Source organism: Garra rufa, chromosome 12 (genome assembly GCF_049309525.1).
Source record: "Garra rufa chromosome 12, GarRuf1.0, whole genome shotgun sequence".
NCBI lineage: Eukaryota > Metazoa > Chordata > Actinopteri > Cypriniformes > Cyprinidae > Garra > Garra rufa.
In genome coordinates, this window is record NC_133372.1 from 20,247,195 (window position 1) to 20,272,760 (window position 25,566).

Here is a 25,566-nt window from a genome sequence, read left to right on the forward strand (position 1 = left end):
TCTTGTGGTCACCAAAAACAACAACAACAATTTTTGTGTCGTCAGGGTATCTTCTTTTTCTTCAAAAAAAATAAGTTTTATACATTGCAATTGTGTAAACAAACCAGGACCCAAGTTTGTTGCAGTTTTTTGTAATCATTTGAAAATGCTACATTTATTTAGAATACGTATTTACAACATCAAATCACAATATTTACAAAAACAGAGGTCAAATCAACAATTGTGCAAAGTTTTGGCATAAATACCGTAAAACTAAAACAAATAGACATGAATTAACTTGGCCAGCCATATTATTAAGATTATATGTTTGTTCTTTAAAATAAATGGTTGGAATAACCGGAAGACTGAAACTATTAGATCTAAGCTTCTGGAAAAGAACCCCAAAATATAATTTAGAATATACAGAGATTGATGTAAGGAAGTCAGATCAAAATATCGGCACCACTAATCATTGTTTTAAAGGAACACTCCACTTTTTTTGGAAATAGGCTCATTCTCCAACTCCCCCCGAGTTAATAAGTTGATTTTTACCGTTTTGAAATCCATTCAGCCGTTCTCCTGTTCTGGCGATATCACTTTTAGCATAGCTAAATTTTGAATCATTGAATCCTATTAGACCAATAGCATCACGTTCGAAAATGACCAACGAGTTTCCATATTTGTTGTATTTAAAACTTGACTCTTCTGTAGTTATATCGTGTACTAAGACCGGTGGAAATGCAAAACTGCGAGTTTCTAGGCTGATAAGATTAGGAACTACACTTCCATTCCGGCGTAATAGTCAAGGAAGTTTGCTGCCGTAATATGGCCGAAGCAGGCGGAGTATTATCAGAAATGAGTTCCCAGCTAGTTTAGCATTTGCACATGTGCTGCGTGGTATTACTGCTCCTGCTTCAGCCTTATTATGGCAGCAAACTTCCTTCACTATTACGCCGGAATGGGAGTGTAGTTCCTAATCTTATCAGCCTAGAAAATTGAAGCTTTGCATTTCCACTGGTCTTAGTACACGATATAACTACAGTAGAGTCAAGTTTTAAATAGGAGAAATATCGAAACTCGTTGGTCATTTTTGAACGTGATGCTATTGGTCTAATAGGATTCAATGATCTATGCTAAGCTATGCTAAAAGTGATATCGCCAGAACAGGAGAACGGCTAAATGGATTTCAAAACGGTAAAACTCAACTTATTAAGTCGGGGGGAGTTGGAAAATGAGCCTATTTCCAAAAAAAAAGTGGAGTGTTCCTTTAAAGAAAGACTTTCACTCTTGACCTTTCAAAGCTTTGTGTAACAATAGTGCTGTTCGCCACATATCAATCACATAGACAGTAATAAAAACTCATATCCTTGTTTTGTTGCTATAAAACTTCTTATGTAGGTCCCAAATGTAAACGTATAGTGAGACAAAAAATAAAACAAAGTATCAAAGAAGTGCAAATCATTAAGGTAATGTCAGTTTCTCTGAAACACTTGGTCATATGGCATGCTATACAGATATACTATACAGATATAAACAGTTACTGTTCTGGTGAAAGATCCAGATGAAAGACTGTTGGCATTGTGTGGGGATTTCTCTCCTTCACATGCACTTAATGTGTACTAAGGAACAGGCTGATTGTTAAAGCAGACAACAAGTTCAAGTAAATCCTACGTCTTTGACAAACTCAATACCCTGACTGCATTAGTGTTAGTGAGTTAGCTGTGTTACAGATTAAAATACTTCCTGGATCAATCAACTTGTGATTCACAGATAAAAGTATATAGTGCAGTAAAACCTGCTTGAAGTGTCTTAGCTGATCATTTGATCACATGGTGACACTACCGCACAGTGCATTGTTTAAAACACAATACACATAATATACTGAGTCCAGAACTGGCCTTTAGGTTGACAGCAAGCAGCTTCCATCCCGATCCTTGTTCGTTTAGTCGATTATTCCAGCAAAGGTGTTAATGGGTAGAGTCAATCCTTTGCTCATGTATTTGCTCAGTCCAGCATCACTGTCGCCTTCTGCCATGAACTTTGACTTTAGGGATTTTTGAATATAATATCCAGGGTCTCGACATTGAGCAACCTCAATGCTGTGTTAGAAAAAAAAATACAATGCATAGAAATCAATATCATTATTTATTCTTTTTTTCATATTCTATATCTTCATCATTCAAAAAAAAAAAAAAAAAAATTTATATATATATATATATATATATATATATATATATATATATATATATATATATATATATACTGTATATATACTGTGTATATATATATATATATATATACACATACACTGTATATACTGTATATATATATATATATATATATATATATATATATATATATATACTGTATATATATATACTGTATATATTGGCTTTAAATTGTTTAGGAATACATTACTGTTCAAAAGTTTGAGGTCAGTAAGAGTTTTTATTTTTATCTGTAATATTTTAATTAGCAAGGATGCATTAAATTATTCCAAAGTAACAGCAAAAACTTTTATATTGTTACAGATTTTCTTTTTATTATAAATAAATGCTGTTCTTTTGTACCGTGACAATGTTAATTGAGCACCAAATTAACATGTTAGAATGATTTCTGAAGAGTCATGTGACACTGAAGACTTGAGTAATGATGCTGACAATTCAGCTTTGCTTTCAAAGGAATAAATCAATTTTTTGATACATTAAAATAAGATAATTCTGTGTCAAATCAATCAAATTTCAAAAACTTCCCCGGCTCAGATTTTTGATTTTATTCCATTATTTTGTAAAGGGAGGGCAAAATGGCACACTGCAAAAAATTCTTGTCTTACTTTACTAATTTTTGTCTTGTTTCCAGCCATCAAGAAGATTTTTCTAGACAAGTAAAAATTCTCTTGTTTTTAGAAATAACAAGTCAAAATTAAGTGAGTTTTAGCTGAGAACAAGCAAAAATAATCTTATTTCAAACAGAAAACTCACTTAATTTTGACTTCACTTTTCTGAGAACAAGACAATATGTCTGTTAGTAAAATATGTTGACTTTAGCAATCGTTGTTGCATTATGTGCCAATGGTGACCATTTAAAAATGGGGAAACAGCACTTTAGAAGTTTATTAAAGATATCTTAATGCACTTTTAGATATTGGGTCTTAATAAACTTTCCTTTTGGCATCTTCATTTTTAATGCCTTGTATAGTTTGGTTCCAAAGATATTGGAATTTCAATATGGCTCCAGGAATAAATTGTTAAAATGTACACATTTTCAGAGGTAAAAAACCAAATGTGTAAAGCCTGAAGAATAAATAATGTTGAAACTAGAGATGTATCGTGTTTCCTTGTCAAAATAACTGCATTGAACATACCTGTCTGAGAGCCATTAATAACTATAAGTATGCCTATAATTCAAGAATTAAGAAAGTCGAAAACCAAATGTTGGTCACTTTATATACAGCTGATACTTATTTTATTTAAAAAACAATGTCTGAAGAAGAAATACTGTTGAAATTAGAATTGTATCTTGTTTCCCTCTATCAAAACAATTGCTCAAAATCAAAAATTTATGTCAGGGAAGTTTTTTAAATAGTAATAATAGTTTATAATACTACTGTTTTCACTGCATTTTTTGATCTAATAAATGCAGCCTAGGTGAGCAGAAGGTACGTCTTTCGAAAATACTAAACTCTTATCGACCCCACGGTTTTGAATGGTAGAGTAGGTAATAGGCCTCTTATTTAAAAAAAAAAAAAAGGTAACATGAGAAAAAACACTTTGATTTCTTACCTCTCAACGTTCATAAATTTCCTTCGAAAGTCTTTGTCCAAACGCACTGTGAAAGTTGATTTGTCTGGTGTCTTCAATTTAAAATTGCATGTTCTGATCTTTGCCTCCTAAACAAAACATAAAATAAAATAAAAAAGACAGCATTAATATCTGAACTGAATCCGATATAAGTTGCATATACTTTAGCCAGGCTAAAAACGCTTCAGTTACAGCCCAACAAAATAAATCCAGAAAGTTTTCTCAGTTTATATACTGTAGTTTCGACTTACCGTTAAACTCTTTGGCTTTATATCATTGAAAGTAACCGTTAGACAGTTGAGGTCTACAAAGTGGAAAGTAAAATAGTCATTTATTTGAAACTGTCCAGGTCAAAGTTAATGTTTATCTAAACTGATTACCAAAAACAAAAACCTTTTTATTTAAATGCTTGAACTTTACCTTCAGTTTTGTTTTGTGGTATTGCTGAAATCTGGGCGCCTGTTGTTCTGAGTGAGAACCCTCTCTCAACCTCCCTGTTGCTTAGCGACACCTAAAAGGAATGTGAAGGGCCAAATGAGGTCAACTAAAATTTGCTGGTCACTTAATTTTTAATTTTTAGAAAAAATCCAGAATGCTTCTTTGGGACTAAAGAATGTCACTGACTGGAAAACCCACCAATCAGCAACAACAGTCACACTGTGTGACTAGGTAGATACTATAAAAATACTCTAATAACAAAGACAGCATAAATGATACTTACTTTTAAGTAGCTAAATGAGATCAGTGCCCCGCACAGCTCAGCAGGCATCTTCTTCTGTTTGACAGTGTCTAAAGGAAAAATGTAGGATGTAAATACTGGCAAAAAGAATTTGGGGTGGCAATGACTTCACTTATCCAGGATTTTGTTACTGAATACCTTTATGTATAGCTTGGGCCATTCTAAACTCTGGAAAATCCACTTCCAGGTCTGTGACAAAAACTTCTTCCACAGGTTCTTTGGATTTGATGGAAAAGGTAATCTGCAAAAATAGGATGTTATAGGTATGATATATTTCAGAAAGTTCTGTAGATCATTTAACAACTTGACCTTCTGAACTTGAACTGGGGCTCAGTATTGAACAGTATTTATTACTCTGTACACATTCTTATCTTTTTATACTGCTTTCACATCCTTTATGCTTATTTTGCTCAAAACATATTTATTGCAAACTTCATAGTAACAAAAAAAAAAAAAAAAAAAGTTTCTTCTACAGGCAGACTAGCCTGGCTAACGCCAGACCTAGGGCTGGGAATCGACTCCTCATTCAGAGCCGTTTTCAGTTCAACAAAACTTACCTCTTAAATGGAAGGCTGCATATTTCGGCTGCAAGTCATCAAACGTCGATTGACGAAAATAAACGTAATAAAAACGACTCATTACTAAACTCGTCTGAGTTTAAGGATGCAGCCTTCAGCTTGAGAAGCACCCATTAATTTGCCTCTTTGCAATATGTGGCGTCTATCTCTATTATGTCTATGCTAAGAATGTCTATCAAATGCGCCTGTGCGTAGCTGACGTATACAGAGCGATGGTTTAACGCCAAAAGTTGCTCTTTTTTCAAAATAAACTCTAAACTACTTAGAACACTATCTAAGGGGCCGTTCACATGTCGCGTCTTTTGCGCGCTAAAGTTCGTTATTTCAAATGTAGACGCGCGGTATGCGCGCGCATAATGGAAGCGACGCAGTTGCGACGCGCTCGCGTTTTCCATGCGCAAGCTACAGAGCGGTTTGGAAAGGAGAAAGCGACGCGCCTAGGGTTTTCCACGCGTTTTTAGGCGCGACATGTGAACAGCTGCATCGAATGATAACTTGCTGCCTTGCTGGATCCATAGTTAACTTATAAACAAACTGTCTGCATCCCAATTCGCCTACTTATACTACGCCCTGAAAGTATGTACTCTTTTTGTGAAGAAAAAGTACATACTTTTGAGTATGTAGCAGAATAGTAGGCAAGCTTTGGGACATACTACTTTTTCATAACTGCGTCTTTAACGGACGCTCTGTTGCTTAGTTACCTTAATCCTGTCACTGTTTAAACTGCCCTGTCAATCATCACAGTTAACACTATCTACATTTCATTTAATTTAATTTCCTACCATATTAGAGAGAAATGAAGAGGCACGTTCCTTCATGAGTCTTTCATGCGAGAACTTTGCTCTTGTGTTTGCATAATTATGCATTTAAAATTTAACGACCAAACCTATCATTATAAAAGTTCATAATGTTGCTGCACATGAAATATAACGCGGATAACATTTAAAAATATTTTTTATCAGGTTACACACTGATTATTTATCACTCAAACCCCTTTCTCTACCTGTCCGTTGGTCGCGCATATCCTCCATGTTTGTAGTTTTTTAACACTTTTTATGCGTGTTTGTAGTTCTAATCGAATCCTCGTACACCGCGCAATGTGTTCTGGGCAATATTAGCCGTTAGAGTGTGCATTGATCTGCACTTCGAATTCCGAAGTTAAGTAGTAGACCATCCGGGAATCTTTGGAATACTTTTTTAAACGTACTACGATTTGGGACATACTAATTCTATTTTCGAATACTATTTAGGACGGATAGTATGCGAATTGGGACGCAGCAACTGCTTAGGTGAGTCGCATAGAAGGCGTCATCGTCTTGCTGCTCCCTCCCCGTTCTGTGATTGGTTCCCTATCTGAGGTGAAAATTTGGTCCATGGTTTCCACGCTGGAAGGCAGCATGGGGACACCCAGGCTATATGCAGACTTACTTGGTGACTAAATTTCACCTGATTCTCATGCCATCATAGCTGATGTAGACCACGTTAAACATTACAAAAGGCCATTTATGCTTACCTTAATGTAGTAAAGGTTGAAGTACACTGGCTGCAGTCCCATGCGCACATAGTACGAGATGACGTCAGCTAAGAAAAGGTCGGATTCTTGTGGTTTGCCAGTGCTGGACTGGAAGATTAAAAAAAATTTGCATTTTAAATTAATTACAATTTAAAGATATACTGATATCATTCAGTGGCAGTGTTGTTTGATGAGAGTTGAGGTCAAAAGTTTGCATACATCTGGCAGAATCTGCAAAATGTTGATTATTTGACCAAAATAAGAGGGATCATAAAAAATGCATGTTATTTTTTTTTTGTACTGACCTGAATAAGATTTTTCACATAAAATACATTTATCTATAGTCTGCACGAGAAAACATTTGTTACATTTATAAAAATTACCCTGTTCAAAAGTGTACACATGCTTGATACTTGGTACAATACTGTATTGTTGAATGATGCACAGCTGTATTTTTTTTTAAGCAATAGCTATTTATGAGTCCCTTGCTTGTACTGAACAGTTAAACAGCCAGTTGTTCTTCAGAAAAATCCTTAAGGTCCCACAAATTCTTTTTCAGCTTTTTTGTATATTTGGACCCTTTCCAACAGTCACTGTATGATTTTGAGATCCATCTTTTCACACTGAGGACAACCGGCAGCCTCATATACAACTATTACAGTAGGTTTAAATGTTTAAACTCTCACTGAAGAGAAGTATTTGAAGATCAGGGTAAATTAAACTTATTTTGTCTTCTGGTAAACATGTAAGTATCTTCTGTAGCTTCTGAAAGGGCAGTACTAAATACATCTTCAATCTATTCAAAAGTTTACACCCCTGGCTCTTAATGCATTGTGTTTTCTTCTGAACCATCAGTGAGTGTTTGGACCTTCTGTAATACTTGCATATGAGTCCTTCAGTTGTCCTCAGTGTGAAAAGACGGATCTCAAGATCATACAGTCATTGTTTGAAAGGGATCCAAACAGGTTTAAGAATATGTATCCAAACACAGTATTAAGAATCAAGTGTATGCAAATATTTGAACAGGGTCATTTTTATAGATTCAACTATTATTTTCTCTTGTGGACTATATGTAAATGTCTTTTACGTGAAATATCTTATTCAGGTCAGTACTAAATAAAAAAACAATATGCATTTTGTATGATTCCTCTTATTTTGGTTCTATTCTGCAAGATGCATGTAAAATATATATGTTTTTTAAAAACTGTACTTGCAGATAATACATTGTAATATACATTTAAAATGTCACTACAGTACACCTTCATGGCTATGTTTCATAACACACTTAGGTAAAAATTTTTAGAGATGCACTGTTACAATGTGTATTTACAAATTTAAGTACATGGCGTAAAACTTTCAATAGAATTAAAATAAAGTATATTTTATATTACCATAGCATTTATTTTATAATTTGAACTATAATTTATAACTAAAATATTGTAATTTAATTGCAATTCATTTAGTTTACTCCGGCATTAATTCACAAACTTCATGATATACAAAGCAACAAACAACCTAACAAATTTGGAAAAATGAATGTGTAAGCCAAAATGGCATGAGGAATGTGTTTTTCACAATGAACAGTTTTGCATTTACACAAGGAAATGATCGAAAAAAAAAAAATACCTGAAAGAGAAACTTTTAAACTTCCTCATTCCATACTGACTAACATAATCTGCTAAAATTAAAAATACTTCTTAACCCCAAAAATATTTTTTACCCAAGTATGGCTAACATGCTAAATATCTTTTGACATACCGTTCTTGCAAGATCAGGAATCATCTGGCCAAGACTACAGACATTGCATTCGTACCACGGATCCACCATTCCAAGATAAGAGCCCAGAGCACAGATGGTATTGCTTGTAGAGGGCAAATTCTCCTAAAATAGATATTATGTAAGATCATGCTAGTTCTGCTAAAATGGAAGACACTATTTTTAACAAAAGTAATACAGTGCACAATACACAAGTATTCATCTCAGTACACTTGCTTAAGTTTCTCCTTAAAGGGAAGGAAAAGATATACTCTGTTTACCTTCACAGGAGAGGCTGCAGATGATTGACGAGCAACAGGGATGTAATACATCTGTAAGTTGACTTTCATAGTAAGAAACCTTCTTCTGGCCTCTCGTTTCCTGTGAATCAAAGCCACAATGTTGCTGTCGAAACTTAATTCAATCATAACAGAACCCTAAACACAATAGTGTGAAAGCATTTAGGGATCTGATGGTCTTAGAACAAGGAAACAGAAAACTTCCGTATTACAGAGAATTAAGAGGCTTCGTCAATAGACCGACCATACTTTTTTAATGTTACTGTCTTGAGTCCTTTTCAGGAATATTGTCCCCTTAAAGTCATGTTATACTCCAAATGACAAGGTGAGACAACTGTACTGATAACATTAGCCTCATTAAATGGATGAAATTACTGAAGAGAGAAACCTTATTAAGTAGTTTGTCGAAATCTTTGATTATTTCTAGAAGAAAAAACCCTACATAACTCTTATTAATATAAAAAAGTCATTTGGTATAACCAACAAAATTATGGGGTGCAGAAAACATGCAAAAAAAGTATAAAACAAGAAACTGACAGTTGAGGTCAAAAGTTTACATCCCCCTTTCAGAATCTGCAAAATACTGACTTGAATAAGATATTTCACAAGGGAAAATAATTTTTGAATTTATAAAAATGACAGTTTAAAAGTTTTTAATACTGTGTTCTTATCTGAATGATCCACAGCTGTTTTTTTTTGTTTAGTAATAGTTGTTCATGAGTCCCTTGTTTGTCCTGAACAGTTAAACTACCTGCTGTTCTTCAGAACAAATTCTTTGGTTTTCCAGCATTTTTGTGTATTAGAACCCTTTCCAACAATGACTGTAAGATTATAAGATCCATCTTGTCACACTGAGGACAACTGAACTGACTCATATCCAACTATTACAGAAGGGTCAAATGTTCACTGATGCTTCAGAAGGACAAACACATGCATTAAAAGTCAGGGGTGAAAACTTTTGAACAGAATGTGCACATTTTTGATTGCACACATTGATATTTTGCCTAAATGTCATATTTTTTTCAAATACACAAAATGCTGGAAAAACAGAATTTGCTGGATTTTTCTGAAAAAACTGCAGACAGTTTAACTGTTTAGGACAAATAAGTGACTCATGAAAAACACTAAACATAAAAGCACAGCTGTGGATCATTCAGCTAAAAACACAGTATTAAGAATCAAGCGAATGTAACCTTTCGAACAGGGTCATTTTTATAGATTCAACAGTTATTTTCTCTTGTGGACTACATGTAAATATATTGCATGTGAAATATTTTATTCAGGTCAGTGCTAAATAAACAATGACAAGCATTTTGTATGATCCCTCTTATTTTGGTAAAATAATTAACATTTTGAAGATTCTGAAAGGGGGGTGTAAACTTTTGACCTTATTAATGTGCGTCATGTTCAATAAAACTCTTAAAATGACAGATAATTTAATCTTATTAGGATATGGTAAGGTTAGTTCATGTTGTAAAATGTCATGAGATGTCATTTGTCTTTGAGTCAAATAATAACAGATGCCATCATGTCGGTAACACTTTACAATAAGGTTCATTAGTTAACCACATTAGTTTACATGAACTAATAATGCACTGCACTTATACAGCATTTATTAATCTTTGTTAATGATAATTTCAACATTTACTAATACATTATTAACATTTTGTTAACATTAGTTAATGCAGTGTGAACTAACATGAACAAACAATGAACGACTGTATTTCCGTTAACTAATGTTAATAAAGGTTAGTAAATACAGTAACAAATGTATTGCTCATGGTTAGTTCACATTAGTTAATACATTAACTAATGTTTAACTAATGAATCTTATTGTAAAGTGTTACCATAATGTCTCATACCTTAACCAGTAGTATGCCCTGGCTAGCCTTCCAACTGCCCGGTCATCTCCCATCACGACTATTTTAGCAGTGTAGTCCCGTTCTTCCTTGGGCAAGGTGTTACTACTATTTCCTGCTCTCCTCTGCAGTGTGCCACTGCTGCCAGCTGTGCCCGTCTCCTCTAGTGCGTCCTGCATCAGAGCCATGCTGTCGGTGACCGACGGCTTCACTTTAATTCCTCCACGCCGTGAGAGTCGCCCACTGGTAATTTCAGGCTTTGAGATTCTTCCTCCAATTAATTCCATGTCTGAAGCCTCAGTTCCCTGCATGTCACGCTCTATACCGCTATCCGTCGACATGACAGAGTGCCGAGGCATGTCTGAGTTGAGGTCTGTGGGGAAATCTGACATATAGAAGTCCTCTGAACTCATGAGGCTTTCACTAAGTGATCCGGAACGGATAAATTTGGCCAGTTCTCTCCCTGTGACAGACAGGATGAAAAGATATGTTGTGTTTTAAGGATAGCTTCAGCATAGTAACACTCTTGGGTTTAGATGAGTTCCTGTATACTAAGATCTATTTTTATGTAATCTAACCATAAAAAATACTTTTGTTGCTTAATCTAATGTCTTATTTCTTACAACAGTCACTATGTAAATGTAGAAGGTACTATAATAAGCACATTTTATGTTTCCTGGAAAAAAATATGTATAATTTACTGTGTAAACAGTTATCTGTTACTTAGTAATCTCACTGTTATCTCCTTTAGAGTACCAAATAATATCTTAAAAATGTCACAAACTATGCTCAGATTTACCAAGATACCAGTCTCCAATCATTCAAACAATGCATTCATTGAAATCAAACAATCAGTGTTAAAGGCTATTGACACTATCACACACAGACTAACAAAAGAAAGCAAATCAATAGCTGGGACAAAGGCATGGAGAGTTCAGGACACTCAATTTTTCCTCACTTTTCAATTTTTCTTTTGACTTAGCTACTCAAGTTCAAATAAAAAACGTATCCTTTTTCTATCCCATATCCACGGAAGCCCATTTCCATAACTGAATAAAAAAAAAAAAAAGACTTTCAATCTCACAATTCTGACTTTTTATCTCAGAAATGTGATACAAACTCTCAATTCAGATTTTTTTCTCAAAATTGTAAGATATAAACTTGAAAGATATAAAAATTCGAAATGAAGTCAGAATTGCATGATATAAACTCACAATTGAGAAATAGTCAGAATAGCAGAACTGCAAAATAAAAACACAATTCTGACTTTTTATTCACAAATGTGAATTTGTATCTCGCAAGTCTGACTTTTTTTCACACAATTCTCAGAATTGTGATATAAAAACTCGCAATTACAAGTTATAAAGTCAAAATTGTGATATATAAACTCACAATTCTGAGAAATGAAGTTAGATTTGCATGATATAAACTCCACAATTGTGAAAATAAAAGCCAGAATTGCAGAATTGCAAGATAAAAGCTCACAATTCTGACTTTTTCTTCAAATTTCTGTTTTTCACCCAATTCAAACTTTTTTTTTCTCAGAATTGATATATAAACTCAATTGTGAGAAATAAAGTCAGAATTGCAAAATTGCTAAATAAATTCTGACTTTTTTCTGACCGTTTTGAGGATATGTGCTCAGAATCTCAAAACTCTGACTTAATAACTTGCAATTGTTATAAAGTCAAAATGGCAAGATATAAACTCGCAATTCTGATAAAAATAGTAACAATTGTGAGTTTATATCTTGCCGATCTGTCTTTATTTCTCAGAATTGAGTTCATTTTTCCGAATTCTGAGTTTGTCTCGCAATTCTGACTTTATAACTCGCAATTGCAAGTTTGTATCACGCAATTTCTGACTTCATTTCTCAGAATTGCGAGTTCATTTTTCCGAATTCTGAGTTTGTCTTGCAATTGCAAGTTTGTATCTCACAATTCTTACTTTATAACTCGCAATTGCGAGTTTATACCTCACAATTCTCAGAACAAAAGTCAGAATTGTGAGTTTATATCATGCAATTCAGAAAAAAAGTCGCAGTTAACTTTATCTTTTATTCAGTGGCAGAAACAGGCTTCCATACATATCAGCTTGTTTATATTCAATTAAAAAACGAGACAATATTCAAATGTGCTAATAAAGCACTAACAGGTATTTAATAGTGGCAATAAAGTGTTTAACAGGCCTGTAATTGAAACTGGATGTGGTCTTTCAAAGACCTATGACAGCTTTACGGATCTCCAGGTTCAGGATGGTTATGGGTTGGTTTTTTAATAAATAGACAGGTTGATATTATTGCGTACTGTTTTATAAAGTAGCCTACAGATGAAGTCGTTTACATACACCTTGCAGAATCTGCAGTACTAAATAAAAAATAGCATGAATTTTGTATGATCCCTCTTAATTTGGTAAAATAATTAACATTTTGCATATTCTGCAGGGTGTATGTAAACTTTTGACTTCAACTGTACTACAATACACTGAGGTGCAAATAGAATCTGACACTTTTTGCACTAAGTGTAAATAGCATCTAACTTACACTATTATCTTGCAATGCTATTAGTGCAAATAGCCCCTGCCAAAATATTTTTTAGTAAATAACTTCTACTTACAGAGCTCCTCCTCCTCCCACCACAGATGGAAACTCATCTCCGGATTGGGAAGCGGAACATCGCACAGGGAGCCGCTGGACAATAGACCTGAAACCCAAAACCGTCACAATGACACCACAAACAAATCCTGCTTCCTGATCCGGCTACACAAGTTGGATATCAAAAAAGGAGGAAAAAATAAAAAATAACTAGGTCTTTCACTAGGGGGAAAAGTTATTTTGGTACAGATGGAGTTGGTCAAGAGTGTTTATTTGTGTTTGTGAGAAAGTACAGATAAGAATATAGAAACAGTGCAGAATAGAATTGAGTAGTTTTGTAGTATACCTTTGTTGGCGTCACGGAGGATCTGTAAGTATAACTCTTGTAGTTTCTGTCTGATCTGACCCTGATCACCTCTGTTGCCATCTGTGCTCTGGTCCACTGTTGCAAGCACTTCATTAAAGTACGACTCCACATCCTGGCCCTGACAAATGCACAGACAGATAATCAGACACACCTCCACAGAAAGCCACACAGCATGAATTCACACATGCAGATGCACACACAAACATACAGCCATAATTCAGACAGACACATATGGGATGTCCTGTGGATGTCTTTTCCTGTTGCTTTGAGTTTGCTGAAAATAAACTGTAGACAGCTGACGTGTGGACAGAGACAGAGAGATGCTGAACTGCAATAAATGCTCGCCCTTTGACTCCATCATTGTATAGTCTTACAACTAAAATTATAGAGTACTCACACTGTTATACACAGGTTAAATGTAGGTACACACCATTTCCTTTCATTCAGAATAATTAATCCTTTCTCTTGACAGAAACTTTTCAGCAGAGGGACAGTTCTGACTAGGTAAGAACAAAATGGCATGTTGCATGTCCCAGGGCTCATTTCTGATTTACAGCTGGTTGTTGTGACAAAATGTAACGTCTAAGTATTTGCACTTATGACTCATACTCATAAAGAAGCCTGATGATGCTACTTAGAAAACATGAATTCTGAGTTTGACTGTGGATGATAGGCATATGGAGTATATAAGTAAAGCGAATAAATCAACTATGTACAGATAGGCAGATACTACCAAAATAAGCAGGAGGGTGAAAACTTTTTGAATTTGAAGATCAGGGTAATTTTAACTTATTTTGTCTTCTGGGAAACATGTAACTATCTTCTGTAGCTTCTAAAGGGCAGTACTAAATGAAAAAAAAAAAGATATTTAGGCAAAATAAGAAAAATGTACATTCTCCATTCTGTTTTCACTCCCTGGCTCTTAGTGCATGTTTTTTTCTTCTGGAGCATCAGTGAGCGTTTGATCCGTCTGTAATAGTTGCATATGAGTGCCTCAGTTGTCCTCAGTGTGAAAAGATGGATCTCAAAATCATGCAGTCGTTGGAAAGGGTTCAAATACACAAACATTTGTGAGAACTTGAAGGATTTTTCTGAATAACAGCAGGTAGTGTAACTGTTCAGGACAAACAAGGGACTCATGAACAACTATCACTCAAAAAAAAACAAAAAAAAAAACAGATGTGGATCATTCAGGTAACAACACAGTATTACGAATGAAGGGGATGTAAATTTTTGAACAGGGTCATTTTTAATTCATTTTCATTTTCATTTTTAATCGCGATTAATCCCACCTAACATTAACGTTTTTAAATATACTTTTAAATTGCAATAATTTCACATTTATTCTTCAAATTAATGTAGAAACAACAAGAAGACAGTATATTTTTGAAAGTGAAAGTAAAAAAGTGAGTATTACTGATGTCTCTAGAATTTTTTCCCCCATCTAGCCATTCAACATTACATTTGAATTCAGAGCTTTCAATTTTAACATTTTATACACTTTAAAAACTTCTAATTTAAGTGAATTTAGAAAAAATCTTCATATAACCCCATTATTTACCTGTGTCCTTCAGCAAGTAAATACAGAAAGTAAATAAAATGATCAAATACTAAATACTTTTAACAGACATCACAGCAGATGGGTTATTAGTTTATTTGGCTGCTATTACTTTAAAAGCTGACTAGCGTCTGTCGCTGAGGCGAAGTGGAGTGCGCGTCTGAAAAGCTTCTCGTTTGATGTGGTCGTAAAGACGGTCTGCAACTAAATAAACACACTTCTTGCAAAGAAAAGCAAAAAGAGACAAGAGCAGCAATTTTTAACTATTTTTTAATTTTAATTTTATTTTCACAGTTCTCGCAGATACATAACAGGATCTAAACTACCATTCAAAAGTTTGGGGTCAGTATGAGTTTTTATTGTTTTATTGTCTCTTATGGCCACCAAGACAGCTTTTTTATGAATAATACAGTGTATAATACAATAATACAATACTATTAGCGTTTCAGGTCACACTGTAGTTTAGAGAGCTATTCTCACTATTAACTAACTATTAACTATGCCTCAATAAACTCCTAATTTAATGGGTTTTAATAGATAGTAAGTGAGTTGTTAAATTTAAGTGGATAGGATTATGGGATCTAAAATATGGTCATGCAGAATAACGCATTAATATGTGACCCTGGACCAAGAAAACCAGTCATAAGGGTCAATCTTTTGAAATTGAGATTTATACATCATCTGAAAGCTGAATAAATAAGCTTTCCATTGATGTTTGTTAGAATAGGACAATATTTAGGCAAGATACAACTAATTGAAAATCTGGAATCTGAGCATGCAAAAAAATCTAAATATTGAGAAAATGCCTTTAAAGTTGTCCAAATGAAGTTCTTAGCCATGCATATTTCTAATCAAAAATTAAGTTGATATATTTAGAAAATGTACAAAATATCTTAATGGAACATGATCTTTACTTAATATCCTAATTTTGGCAAAAAAAAAAAAAATCTCTAATACAATGTATTTTTGGCTAAATATACCTGTGCTACTTAAGACTGTTTTTTGTGGCCCAGGATCACATTTATGCACCATCATAATGTTTTAAACTCTGTTTCCATTTATTTTTGGATACCACTGGACTTTTATTGTTTAGACCAAAATAAATAAAACTTGCCAAAAATATCTGGATTCCACAGAAGTCATTGCGTTCCACAGAAGAAAGTCAATAAACTTTCAAGATCTGAGATTTCCTAGAGAACTTCTCAGCTACGCTCGTCCAAAACTAGCTTTTTAAGATAACATCACTGACCTGCAATGCATCATTGAGAGAAGGTCCGTGACAATCCTCTCCCAGTACCGCCTGTAAACTGTGTTGCACTACACAGCGCATCAAGCTCAACGGGTTCCGGAACATTCCTTGAGTCTCAATGTCAGCCTTCATTACAGAGCTGAGAGACTCTGAAAATACTGCAGGATCCGCAAACACAAACACCCTGAACATGAGACACACAGAACACAGCTGTCAAAAACTCACAAACACAATTATTCATGGAAAGAGAGAGAGAAAAAAACACGGATATTATTCACTTCTAACTGGGCTGACATGAGGTTTATTTGATAAAACTTCCTGCTGACTTCAGCCAGTTCAAAACAAGCAGCAACTTAGTAAAGGCTATAATGATAACAGGCTTTGAAATAATTGAATGCACAATTTATTAAAACTCTTGAGTTCATACATAATTACAGTGCTGCTTTTCCCCATCTATGTCATATGGTAAAACATTAGAAAAGGAAACACCTAGACCAACTAAACAATTAGGTTTTTTTTTTCATAACAAGCCCTGACAACAATGTTTTCCTTGTTCCTTTTCAGTCTTAGCTATGATTACAGCTTTAGATAATTAGAAACCCTCATTCTAAAATGTTCCAAAAGAGAAAAATCTGGTAGTACAGGTTTGAACAATTAGTAAGCAGAGAAACTCCACGCAGATATACACTGTCAAACACTACAGTAATATAAACAACAGTTTAAAAAGATAGATTAGGACACGGATTGCTCTGAAATGACAAATGGCACAAGACCTTTTCTATAAATAACCATGTTTACATACAGTAGGTGTCTTAGTATAGTAACCACAGGTGTACAGTCGTGGCCAAAAGTTTTGAGAATTACATAAATATTGGAAATTGGAAAAGTTGCTGCTTAAGTTTTTATAATAGCAATTTGCATATACTCCAGAATGTTATGAAGAGTGATCAGATTTCATAGTCCTTCTTTGCCATGAAAATTAACCTAATCCCGAAAAAACTTTCCACTGCATTTCATTGCTGTCATTAAAGGACCTGCTGAGATCATTTCAGTAATCGTCTTGTTAACTCAGGTGAGAATGTTGACGAGCACAAGGCTGGAGATCATTATGTCAGGCTGATTGGGTTAGAATGGCAGACTTGACATGCAAAGGAGGGTGATGCTTGAAATCATTGTTTTTCCATTGTTAACCATGGTGACCTGCAAAGAAACGCGTGCAGCCATCATTGCGTTGCATAAAAATGGCTTCACAGGCAAGGATATTGTGGCTACTAAGATTGCACCTAAATCAACAATTTATAGGATCATCAAGAACTTCAAGGAAAGAGGTTCAATTCTTGTTAAGAAGGCTTCAGGGCGCCCAGCAAGCGCCAGGATCGTCTCCTAAAGAGGATTCAGCTGCGGGATCGGAGTGCCACCAGTGCAGAGCTTGCTCAGGAATGGCAGCAGGCAGGTGTGAGCGCATCTGCACAGTGAGGCCAAGACTTTTGGAAGATGGCCTGGTGTCAAGAAGGGCAGCAAAGAAGCCACTTCTATCCAAAAAAAAAAACAAAAGTATGGCGAATGGACTGCAAAAAGTATGGCGAATGGACTGCTGAGGACTGGGGCAAAGTCATATTCTCCGATGAAGCCTCTTTCCGATTGTTTGGGGCATCTGGAAAAAGGCTTGTCCGGAGAAGAAAAGGTGAGCGCTACCATCAGTCCTGTGTCATGCCAACAGTAAAGCATCCTGAGACCATTCATGTGTGGGGTTGCTTCTCATCCAAGGGAGTGGGCTCACTCACAATTTTGCCCAAAAACACAGCCATGAATAAAGAATGGTACTAAAACACCCTCCAACAGCAACTTCAAAAAAATCCAACAACAGTTTGGTGAAGAACAATGCATTTTCCAGCACGATGGAGCACCGTGCCATAAGGCAAAAGTGATAACTAAGTGGCTCGGGGACCAAAACATTGCAATTTTGGGTCCATGGCCTGGAAACTCCCCAGATCTTAATCCCATTGAGAATTTGTGGTCAATCCTCAAGAGGCGGGTGGACAAACAAAAACCCACTAATTCTGACAAACTCCAAGAAGTGATTATGAAAGAATGGGTTGCTATCAGTCAGGATTTGGCCTAGAAGTTGATTGAGAGCATGCCCAGTCGAATTGCAGAGGTCCTGAACAAGAAGGGCCAACACTGCAAATACTGACTCTGCATAAATGTCATGTAATTGTCGAAAAAAGCCTTTAAAACATATGAAGTGCTTGTAATTATATTTCAGTACATCACAGAAACAACTGAAACAAAGATCTAAAAGCAGTTTAGCAGCAAACTTTGTGAAAACTAATATTTGTGTCATTCTCAAAACTTTTGGCCACGACTGTACACTCTCAAAAAGGATGTGTTAATTTTTAACACATTGTTTGTGTTATGTCTATTTTAGCACATTTTGTGTTACTTTGTGTTAAATCTGTGTTAAAAACGAAAAAGAAAAAAGAAAATATCCAACACAGTGTGTCCAACACAATATGTGTTAAATATCAGCGAATCACATTACTGCTTGTCTCTCTTCATGAGCCGTTATTCTACTGAGACATAGTGTTTTGTTAACACAATTATTTAACAAAGGTATCACAAACTCACAATGTACAATTTATTATTCGGATCATTTATGAATATTGTTTATTGTATACTATTGTTAATGTTTATAAGTGAATTCATTCATTGATTATATGATCATTTATTAAACTTTAAACAAATTACTATATACAGTACCTACAGAAATGAACATTACCCAAGTATAACAAATTGTTAATTTTTCTTAATTATTAAAAGTTACTATTTGTCACACCCCTGGACTATTTAGTTGGTTTCTCCCATCATCTCCCTTGCTGCTCTGTGTGTTTTGGTTCCTCCCTAATTTCCCACACCTGTGTTTCCTAATCAATGTGTCTTTGCCATGTTGTTTGTCGGTCGATGTTGTTTACCACCCTGTGTTCCTGTTTTCCCATTGAACTATTAAATATTCTCATTTTACTCCGTCGTTGTTTGTTTGTTTTGTCTAAATCGTGACACTATTGTTATTCATAGTGCTTGGCAATGATTAATCGCGATTAATCGCATCCAAAATAAAAGTTTGTTTATATAATATATATGTGTGTGTATTGTGTATATTTATTATGTATATATAAAGACAAACACATACTGTATATATTTTGAAAATATTTATATGTATATATTTAAATTAATATCATTTATATTATATATAAATGTTTCATATATAAACACAACATGTTTTTTTCTTAAATATATACATGCATGTGTGTATTTATATAGACATAATAAATTTACACCGTACAAACACTTATATTATGTTCACAAATCCTTTATTTTGGATGTGATTAATTGTGATTAATCACAATTAATCTTTACCCAGCACTAGCAGCTATTTCATTAATGTTAAAGTAACATTGAAATCCAATAGACAATGTCTTGTTTATATAACGTTTATTATAAATGATTTATTTTTGCACATTGTTTAAAAAAATTAACAAATAAAAACTAAAAACTCTCCAGGAATGTGTCACTCACATGAAACACCAATTTGTAAAAACACTGATCCATTCAATTCTGATGGACACAGTCAAGTCGCTACATTTTTAGCTTACTGGAGAAGCAGTTTCATCATCATAATTTCATCATAATTAGGGTAGAAAGACACAATTTCTATTTTATGCTGACTTATTTGTATACTATACTGTTTTTAACAAACTTCTTTTGTTATACAGTGTGTGTTTGTGCTCTATTTGCCACTTATTTTTTTATATAAAATAAAAAAAGGTTTAAATATGATTTAAGTGTTCAATACTTTTTGGGATCACTCTAGGTTATTGAACTATATTAGCAGTAGTGTGATGACAGTGATGATAATGTTAATGATACAGCCCTCATGCAAACGGCTGCAGTTCAGAGAAAAGGCATTGAACATGCTTAGCAACTGTTTACAAATTAAAGTTTCGCTCTGACATTGACTTACCTCTCCTGCTGAGGATAGTGTTCATTTTTCAGATTTTGTTCTGCGAGTATTCTTTTCTGATATAAAAGGCCTATGAGAAAAGAAACAATGCTCATCAGACTGACAGGGATCATTTTTTTCTTGTTTATGAATTGACTAACTGATAAGTTTTCTTGGCTGCAAGCCAAGAAAAAAACTAAGATCAGGAAAGATGAGCATGCTTGTCATATTTTGTTTGAGGAGAGTAACAAAGTAAGAAATAACAAACCTGGAGCAAATCGTTCAGCTTTCATTTGGCCAGCATAACTAAGGCCCACAGTGCAGTATGGCTGAGGCAGAGTCAACAACCTCTTACAAAAATCGTAAACTCTTTTATAGAGGTCATCAGGTATGTATGCAGTCTGCAAAGAAACACAAGGAAGTCATGCAAGACGCTGGCGGCTTCTACAATTTTTGATGGGATCCAATTTAAAAGGATGGTTCACTCAGAAAATTCTGTCATTATTTGTATTAATTACTCCTCCGATGTAAAACTTGTATGCGCTGCACCTTGTTTACGTTCAGAGGAAAGTACGCACTTACGTCATGGTACTTTTCAAAATGGTGCTAGGGTGACGTGGAGGAGAATAATTGTTGTCATTTTAGTTTTTTTGCACAACAAAAAGTACTATTTTGTTGATTTTCTTGGTACCCTTCTGCACTTTGAACGTGGTAGGACCCTTGCTGTCTATGGAGGGACATAAGCTCTCGGATTTCATCAAAAAATATCTTAATTTGTGTTCTGAAAATGAACAAAAGTCTTACAGGGTTTAAACGACATGAGGGTGAGTAACTAATGACAGAAGGTTCATTTTTGGGTGAACTATGCCTTTAAATACCTAAAAAAGGTGTTGTATGGAAAATAGTAGCTTGATGACAAAATGTCCATTTTAATGCAAATGTTCTTCATAAGGTGCAAACTGATTGAACGGACCAACATTTTTCTGGAAATTATACTTCTGTGTATACAAGTGAACAAAACCTCAGACTCCTTCTCCTTCTCCTCTCTGAAACATCTTTAACTAAAAAAAAATGAGCCAATGTCTAAAACAGTGCTTTTCAACTGGCTCTGTTCTGATATAATTATATAAGAGCCCATAGTTTACATGGCTTCAAGTTTTAATGCTAAATGCTATATGTGTCTCTGGACCACAAAACCAGTCTTAAGTAGCAAGGGTGTATTTGTAGCAATAACCAACAACACATTGTATGGGTCAAAATTATTGATTTTTCTTTAATGCCAAAAATCATTAGGATATTAAGTAAAGATCATGTTCCATGAAGATATTTAGTAAATTTCATACCATAAATATATCAAAACATAATTTTTGATTAGTAATATGCATAGCTAAGAACTTCATTTGGACAACTTTAAAGGTAATTTTCTCAATATTTCGATTTTTTCACACCCTTAGATTCTAGATTTTCAAATACTTGTACAGTTTCATCAGTGGAAAGCTTATTTATTCAGCTTGCAGATGATGTATACATCTCAATTTCAAAACATTGACCCTTATGACTGGTTTTGTGGTCCAGGTTCACATATAAGTTCAAATAAAATAAGAAATATCTGGATGCTGATTCAAAACCAGCTGAGAATCTCTTGTCTAAAAGTAAAATTAAGGAAAGTTAAAAGGCATAACAGTAGCCATCCTTTCTCTTACCTGCATTACAGCATATATGAGTGTATTTAGCAGAGGAATGAGATGTCTCTTGCAGTCAGTTCTTTCAGCCTGAATATGAAAAGAAGGAACATCAAGTTTATTCTCTATCCATCCAATCATTCAATAACTCATATAAATAATTCTATAAATCCTCACAGCATACAGTTGTCCTTTGATTGTTGAAATTATTTTAATCATCATTAATTATGAGTACATTAACTGTTATTAGTAGTCAATTATTTAGTCATTATGAGTAGTCAACTCTTTATTCTTAGTGACAGTAGTGACAGATAAATAGTTTTTCAGGCAAGTAGAGTAACATTGTCATAATAAACACTAGTCGTTTAAATACAATAGTAGCTTTTATGTAACACTAACTGAACTTGAACTATTTTGTCAATCACTAAAATGGAAATTGTACTGCTATATTTCAACAAGCATTAAGCCATAGAAACTGGTGACTCACTCTTTCTAGTTCCTTGATGGTCACTCTCACCAAAGCCAGACTCCTGAGAGAACTGTCCTGAACTTTCTTATGTAATGTCCATCTCAGCATCCCTGCAGAAGGAACACAAATCAACAGCTCTTATAGTATATACACCAAACTACAAATTCTGTGACAAATTTTGTGCACTGAAACTGCCACTTGAACCTGGCACCACAGTTGTTGCATGATACTGATGCTAACAGAGTAGTGTGACTTGTAGACATGGCCCTTATATGTAACATCAACAGATGACACTGCTGATTAGATTGTAGATTGTGGCTCTTAAGGAAGCTGTGTTTTAGCCTGTCTTTCTCTTTATATAGCATGCATGGCGTATGTGTGTCACTGGGCTTAATCTGTAAGTGTGAGTCATACCTTTGTTGACAGCTGGATGCTCAGTGTCCATTTCTCGCATAATGGTTAGCAGGCTACGGTAGATTTCGGACTCAACGGCAGCATATTCCACTTTTTAAAGAGAAGCCAACAACATAGCATTTGAATGCTGATATAAATGAAATGACGTGTGAGATACTCTACCATTTAAATGTTTGGGGTCAGTTGGAAAGTAGATCAAAATAATGTGTTTAATTATCATTAAATGTGTCATTGAGGACCAAAGTAATGCCTACTGAAAATTCAGCGCTGTTATCACTGAAATAAATAGCATTTTAAAATGTATTCAAATTAGGGTTGGAAAACGATTAATCACGTAAAGCCAGGGGATGAAAACTTTTTGAATTTGAAGATCAGGGTTAATTTAACATCTGTAGCCTCTGAAGGGCAGTACTAAATAAAAAAAAAAAGTATGATATTTAAGCAAAATAAGAAAAATGTAGGTCTACACATTTTCATTCGGTTCCAAATGCTTGTTTTTCCTTCTGGAGCATCAGTGAGCAGTTGAACCTTCTGTAATAGTTGCATATGAGTCCCTCAGTTGTCCTCAGAGTGAAAAGATGGATCTCAGAATTAGACAGTCATTGTCAGAAACAGTTCAAATACACAAAAATGCTGGACAACCAAATAATTTGTGGGACCTGAAGAATTTTTCTGAAGAACAGCAGGCAATTTAACTGTTCAGGACAAACAAAGGACTCATAAGCAACTATCACTAAACAAACAAAAGAAAACACAGTTGTGGATCATTCAGGTAAGAACACAGTATTAAGAATCAAGGGGATGTAAACTTTTGAATGGGGTCATTTTTTAAAATTCAACTATTATTTTCTCTTGTGAACAACTTTTATGTGAAATATTTTAATCAGGTAGAACTAAACAAACAATAACATGCATTTTGTATGATCCCCTTATTTTGAAAAAATAATATTTTGCTGATTCTGAAAGGGGGGTGTAAACTTTAATACACAGTACACATACATATAGTATGTAAACACTTTTATTTTGAATGTGATTAATCGTGAAGTTTTGCAGCCCTAATTAAAATATAAACCAGCTATTTTAAATCGTAATAATATTTCACAATATGTTTTATAGGTTTGGTTAGCATAAGAGACTTCATTCAAAAGCATTACAAAATTTGGTTAGTGACCCCAAATTTTAGATAATCAAATATTAAAATAGTGATTTGTCACCAAATGGTGTAACTCTCACCTGCCGAGTCCATAACATGAATACTGCTAGAATTTCTCCAGGATGCCATTCTGTAGCTTGGTCCTTACATAATGAGGTAAATAATCACCAGTGTGACTGCTGACACAAAGACAAATATATATTCAGAACATTATTATATAAGATTAAAAGAGAAATTTTCTAAAGATCAGGTTATTCCATTACTTTCTTCTGCAGAACACCAAAGAACATAATTTGTGGAACATCTGTGTCCAAAACAACATTGGACTGCATTGATGGAAAAAAAAAAAAAAAACACTGGGACATTTTTACAAAGAACTCTATATATGTTTGGAATGACTAGGCGTTAATAAATGTTTTGCAGATCTGTCCCTTTAATGTGCTGGTCACATTAATCTGACTCACTCTTCTATTTTCCACTTCAACATGCTGAAACTTAATATCACTTAAATTGCATATTTTTGAGCTTATAAAACACAGTATGTAATATCACATTATTTTGGGCATGATTACATGCACTCTGTGTTAATAGTAAACTCTTTACTATAATTGATAGCTAAGGTTGTTTACTAAAAAGCAAACACACTTGCACATGACCATGGCTAAGAGCCTCAGGTGCACTTTTACCCACTACTGATTACACAAGAAAACTTCCCCTTCATTTCACCCTCTCAGATACGGTTTATAACTGACCAGCAATGCAATGCAAGGAAATGCTCCGTTGCTAAGAAACTTTTAAGTCACAACAGAAACGACTTCCAAGAAACTAGAAAGAGGAAAGGGAAAACGAGAGAAGAAACAAAACTGCAATATCCAAAAAGCCAGAACGAGTGCGAAAAGCACGTAAACCGAATAACTGAAACTAAACAAAGGGCCCTTTTCAGTGGCCGACACAGCTCGTAATTATGCAACTTTCCGATAGCTTGGTTTCTCAGTGCTGAACTCAGAATTACATTTCACATGTTACCTCCAGTAAGCAGCAACTGTCTGTTAGTGGAATAAAATGTTGAAGTCTAAGAAAAAGAAGTCTAGTGCCTTACCTTTCATCCTTGTGAGACTATCAGTGGACTACATCATATGTCACATGTATAAAAACTTGCTGGCCAAACAGTCAGAGTGAGAGCTGCACACTGTGTAACACTTCCTCTAACTGCTGCGGCTGTCACTGAGGACAACTGCAACTCTGACTCAAAGCTGAGTGAACGTGAGGGAGGGACGAGAAACAGAGAGAGAGAGAGAGAGTTTGACAGGCATGGCAGAGGAAAGTTTCGAAGGAGGATCAGGGGAGAAAAGGGTGGCTTAATGTGTGAAAGAAGCGTGCATAGTGGGTGTGTGGACACACTGAAGGGAAAGTCCTTTGAATATGTTTGTTTAATTTATCACTCTAATTACTCTAACAACACCCTGATCTGGATTTTTGGACAAGTTCAGTGTGAACTTTCATATCTAGCCACACCATGTGATGCATACACAAATGCGGTCTGCGTGAGCTTAGTGCTG

At 34.7% G+C, this 25,566-nt stretch overlaps 1 protein-coding gene across 2 annotated transcripts; it reads right to left on the minus strand.

The window, feature by feature from the left end:
- Positions 1 to 133: 133 nt before the first annotated feature.
- On the minus strand, positions 134 to 25,225 carry LOC141346947 (phosphoinositide 3-kinase regulatory subunit 6). 2 transcript variants are annotated; one of them, XM_073851915.1, is made up of 20 exons: positions 25,107 to 25,225; positions 24,088 to 24,183; positions 22,855 to 22,944; positions 22,459 to 22,550; positions 21,993 to 22,061; positions 20,558 to 20,690; positions 20,311 to 20,380; positions 16,290 to 16,473; positions 13,462 to 13,600; positions 13,138 to 13,224; positions 10,526 to 10,985; positions 8,646 to 8,745; positions 8,368 to 8,490; positions 6,610 to 6,717; positions 4,657 to 4,759; positions 4,501 to 4,568; positions 4,200 to 4,290; positions 4,031 to 4,083; positions 3,762 to 3,868; positions 134 to 2,078 (listed from the first exon to the last, which is right to left on the minus strand). In XM_073851915.1, exons 2-20 carry the CDS (start codon positions 24,134 to 24,136, stop codon positions 1,922 to 1,924), a joined length of 2,283 nt encoding a protein of 760 aa, XP_073708016.1. In that variant the 5' UTR covers positions 24,137 to 24,183; positions 25,107 to 25,225; the 3' UTR covers positions 134 to 1,921. The 2 variants fall into 2 exon arrangements, with proteins under 2 accessions (XP_073708016.1, XP_073708015.1); XM_073851914.1 differs by having other exon boundaries at positions 24,088 to 24,186; positions 25,107 to 25,217.
- Positions 25,226 to 25,566: the final 341 nt, after the last annotated feature.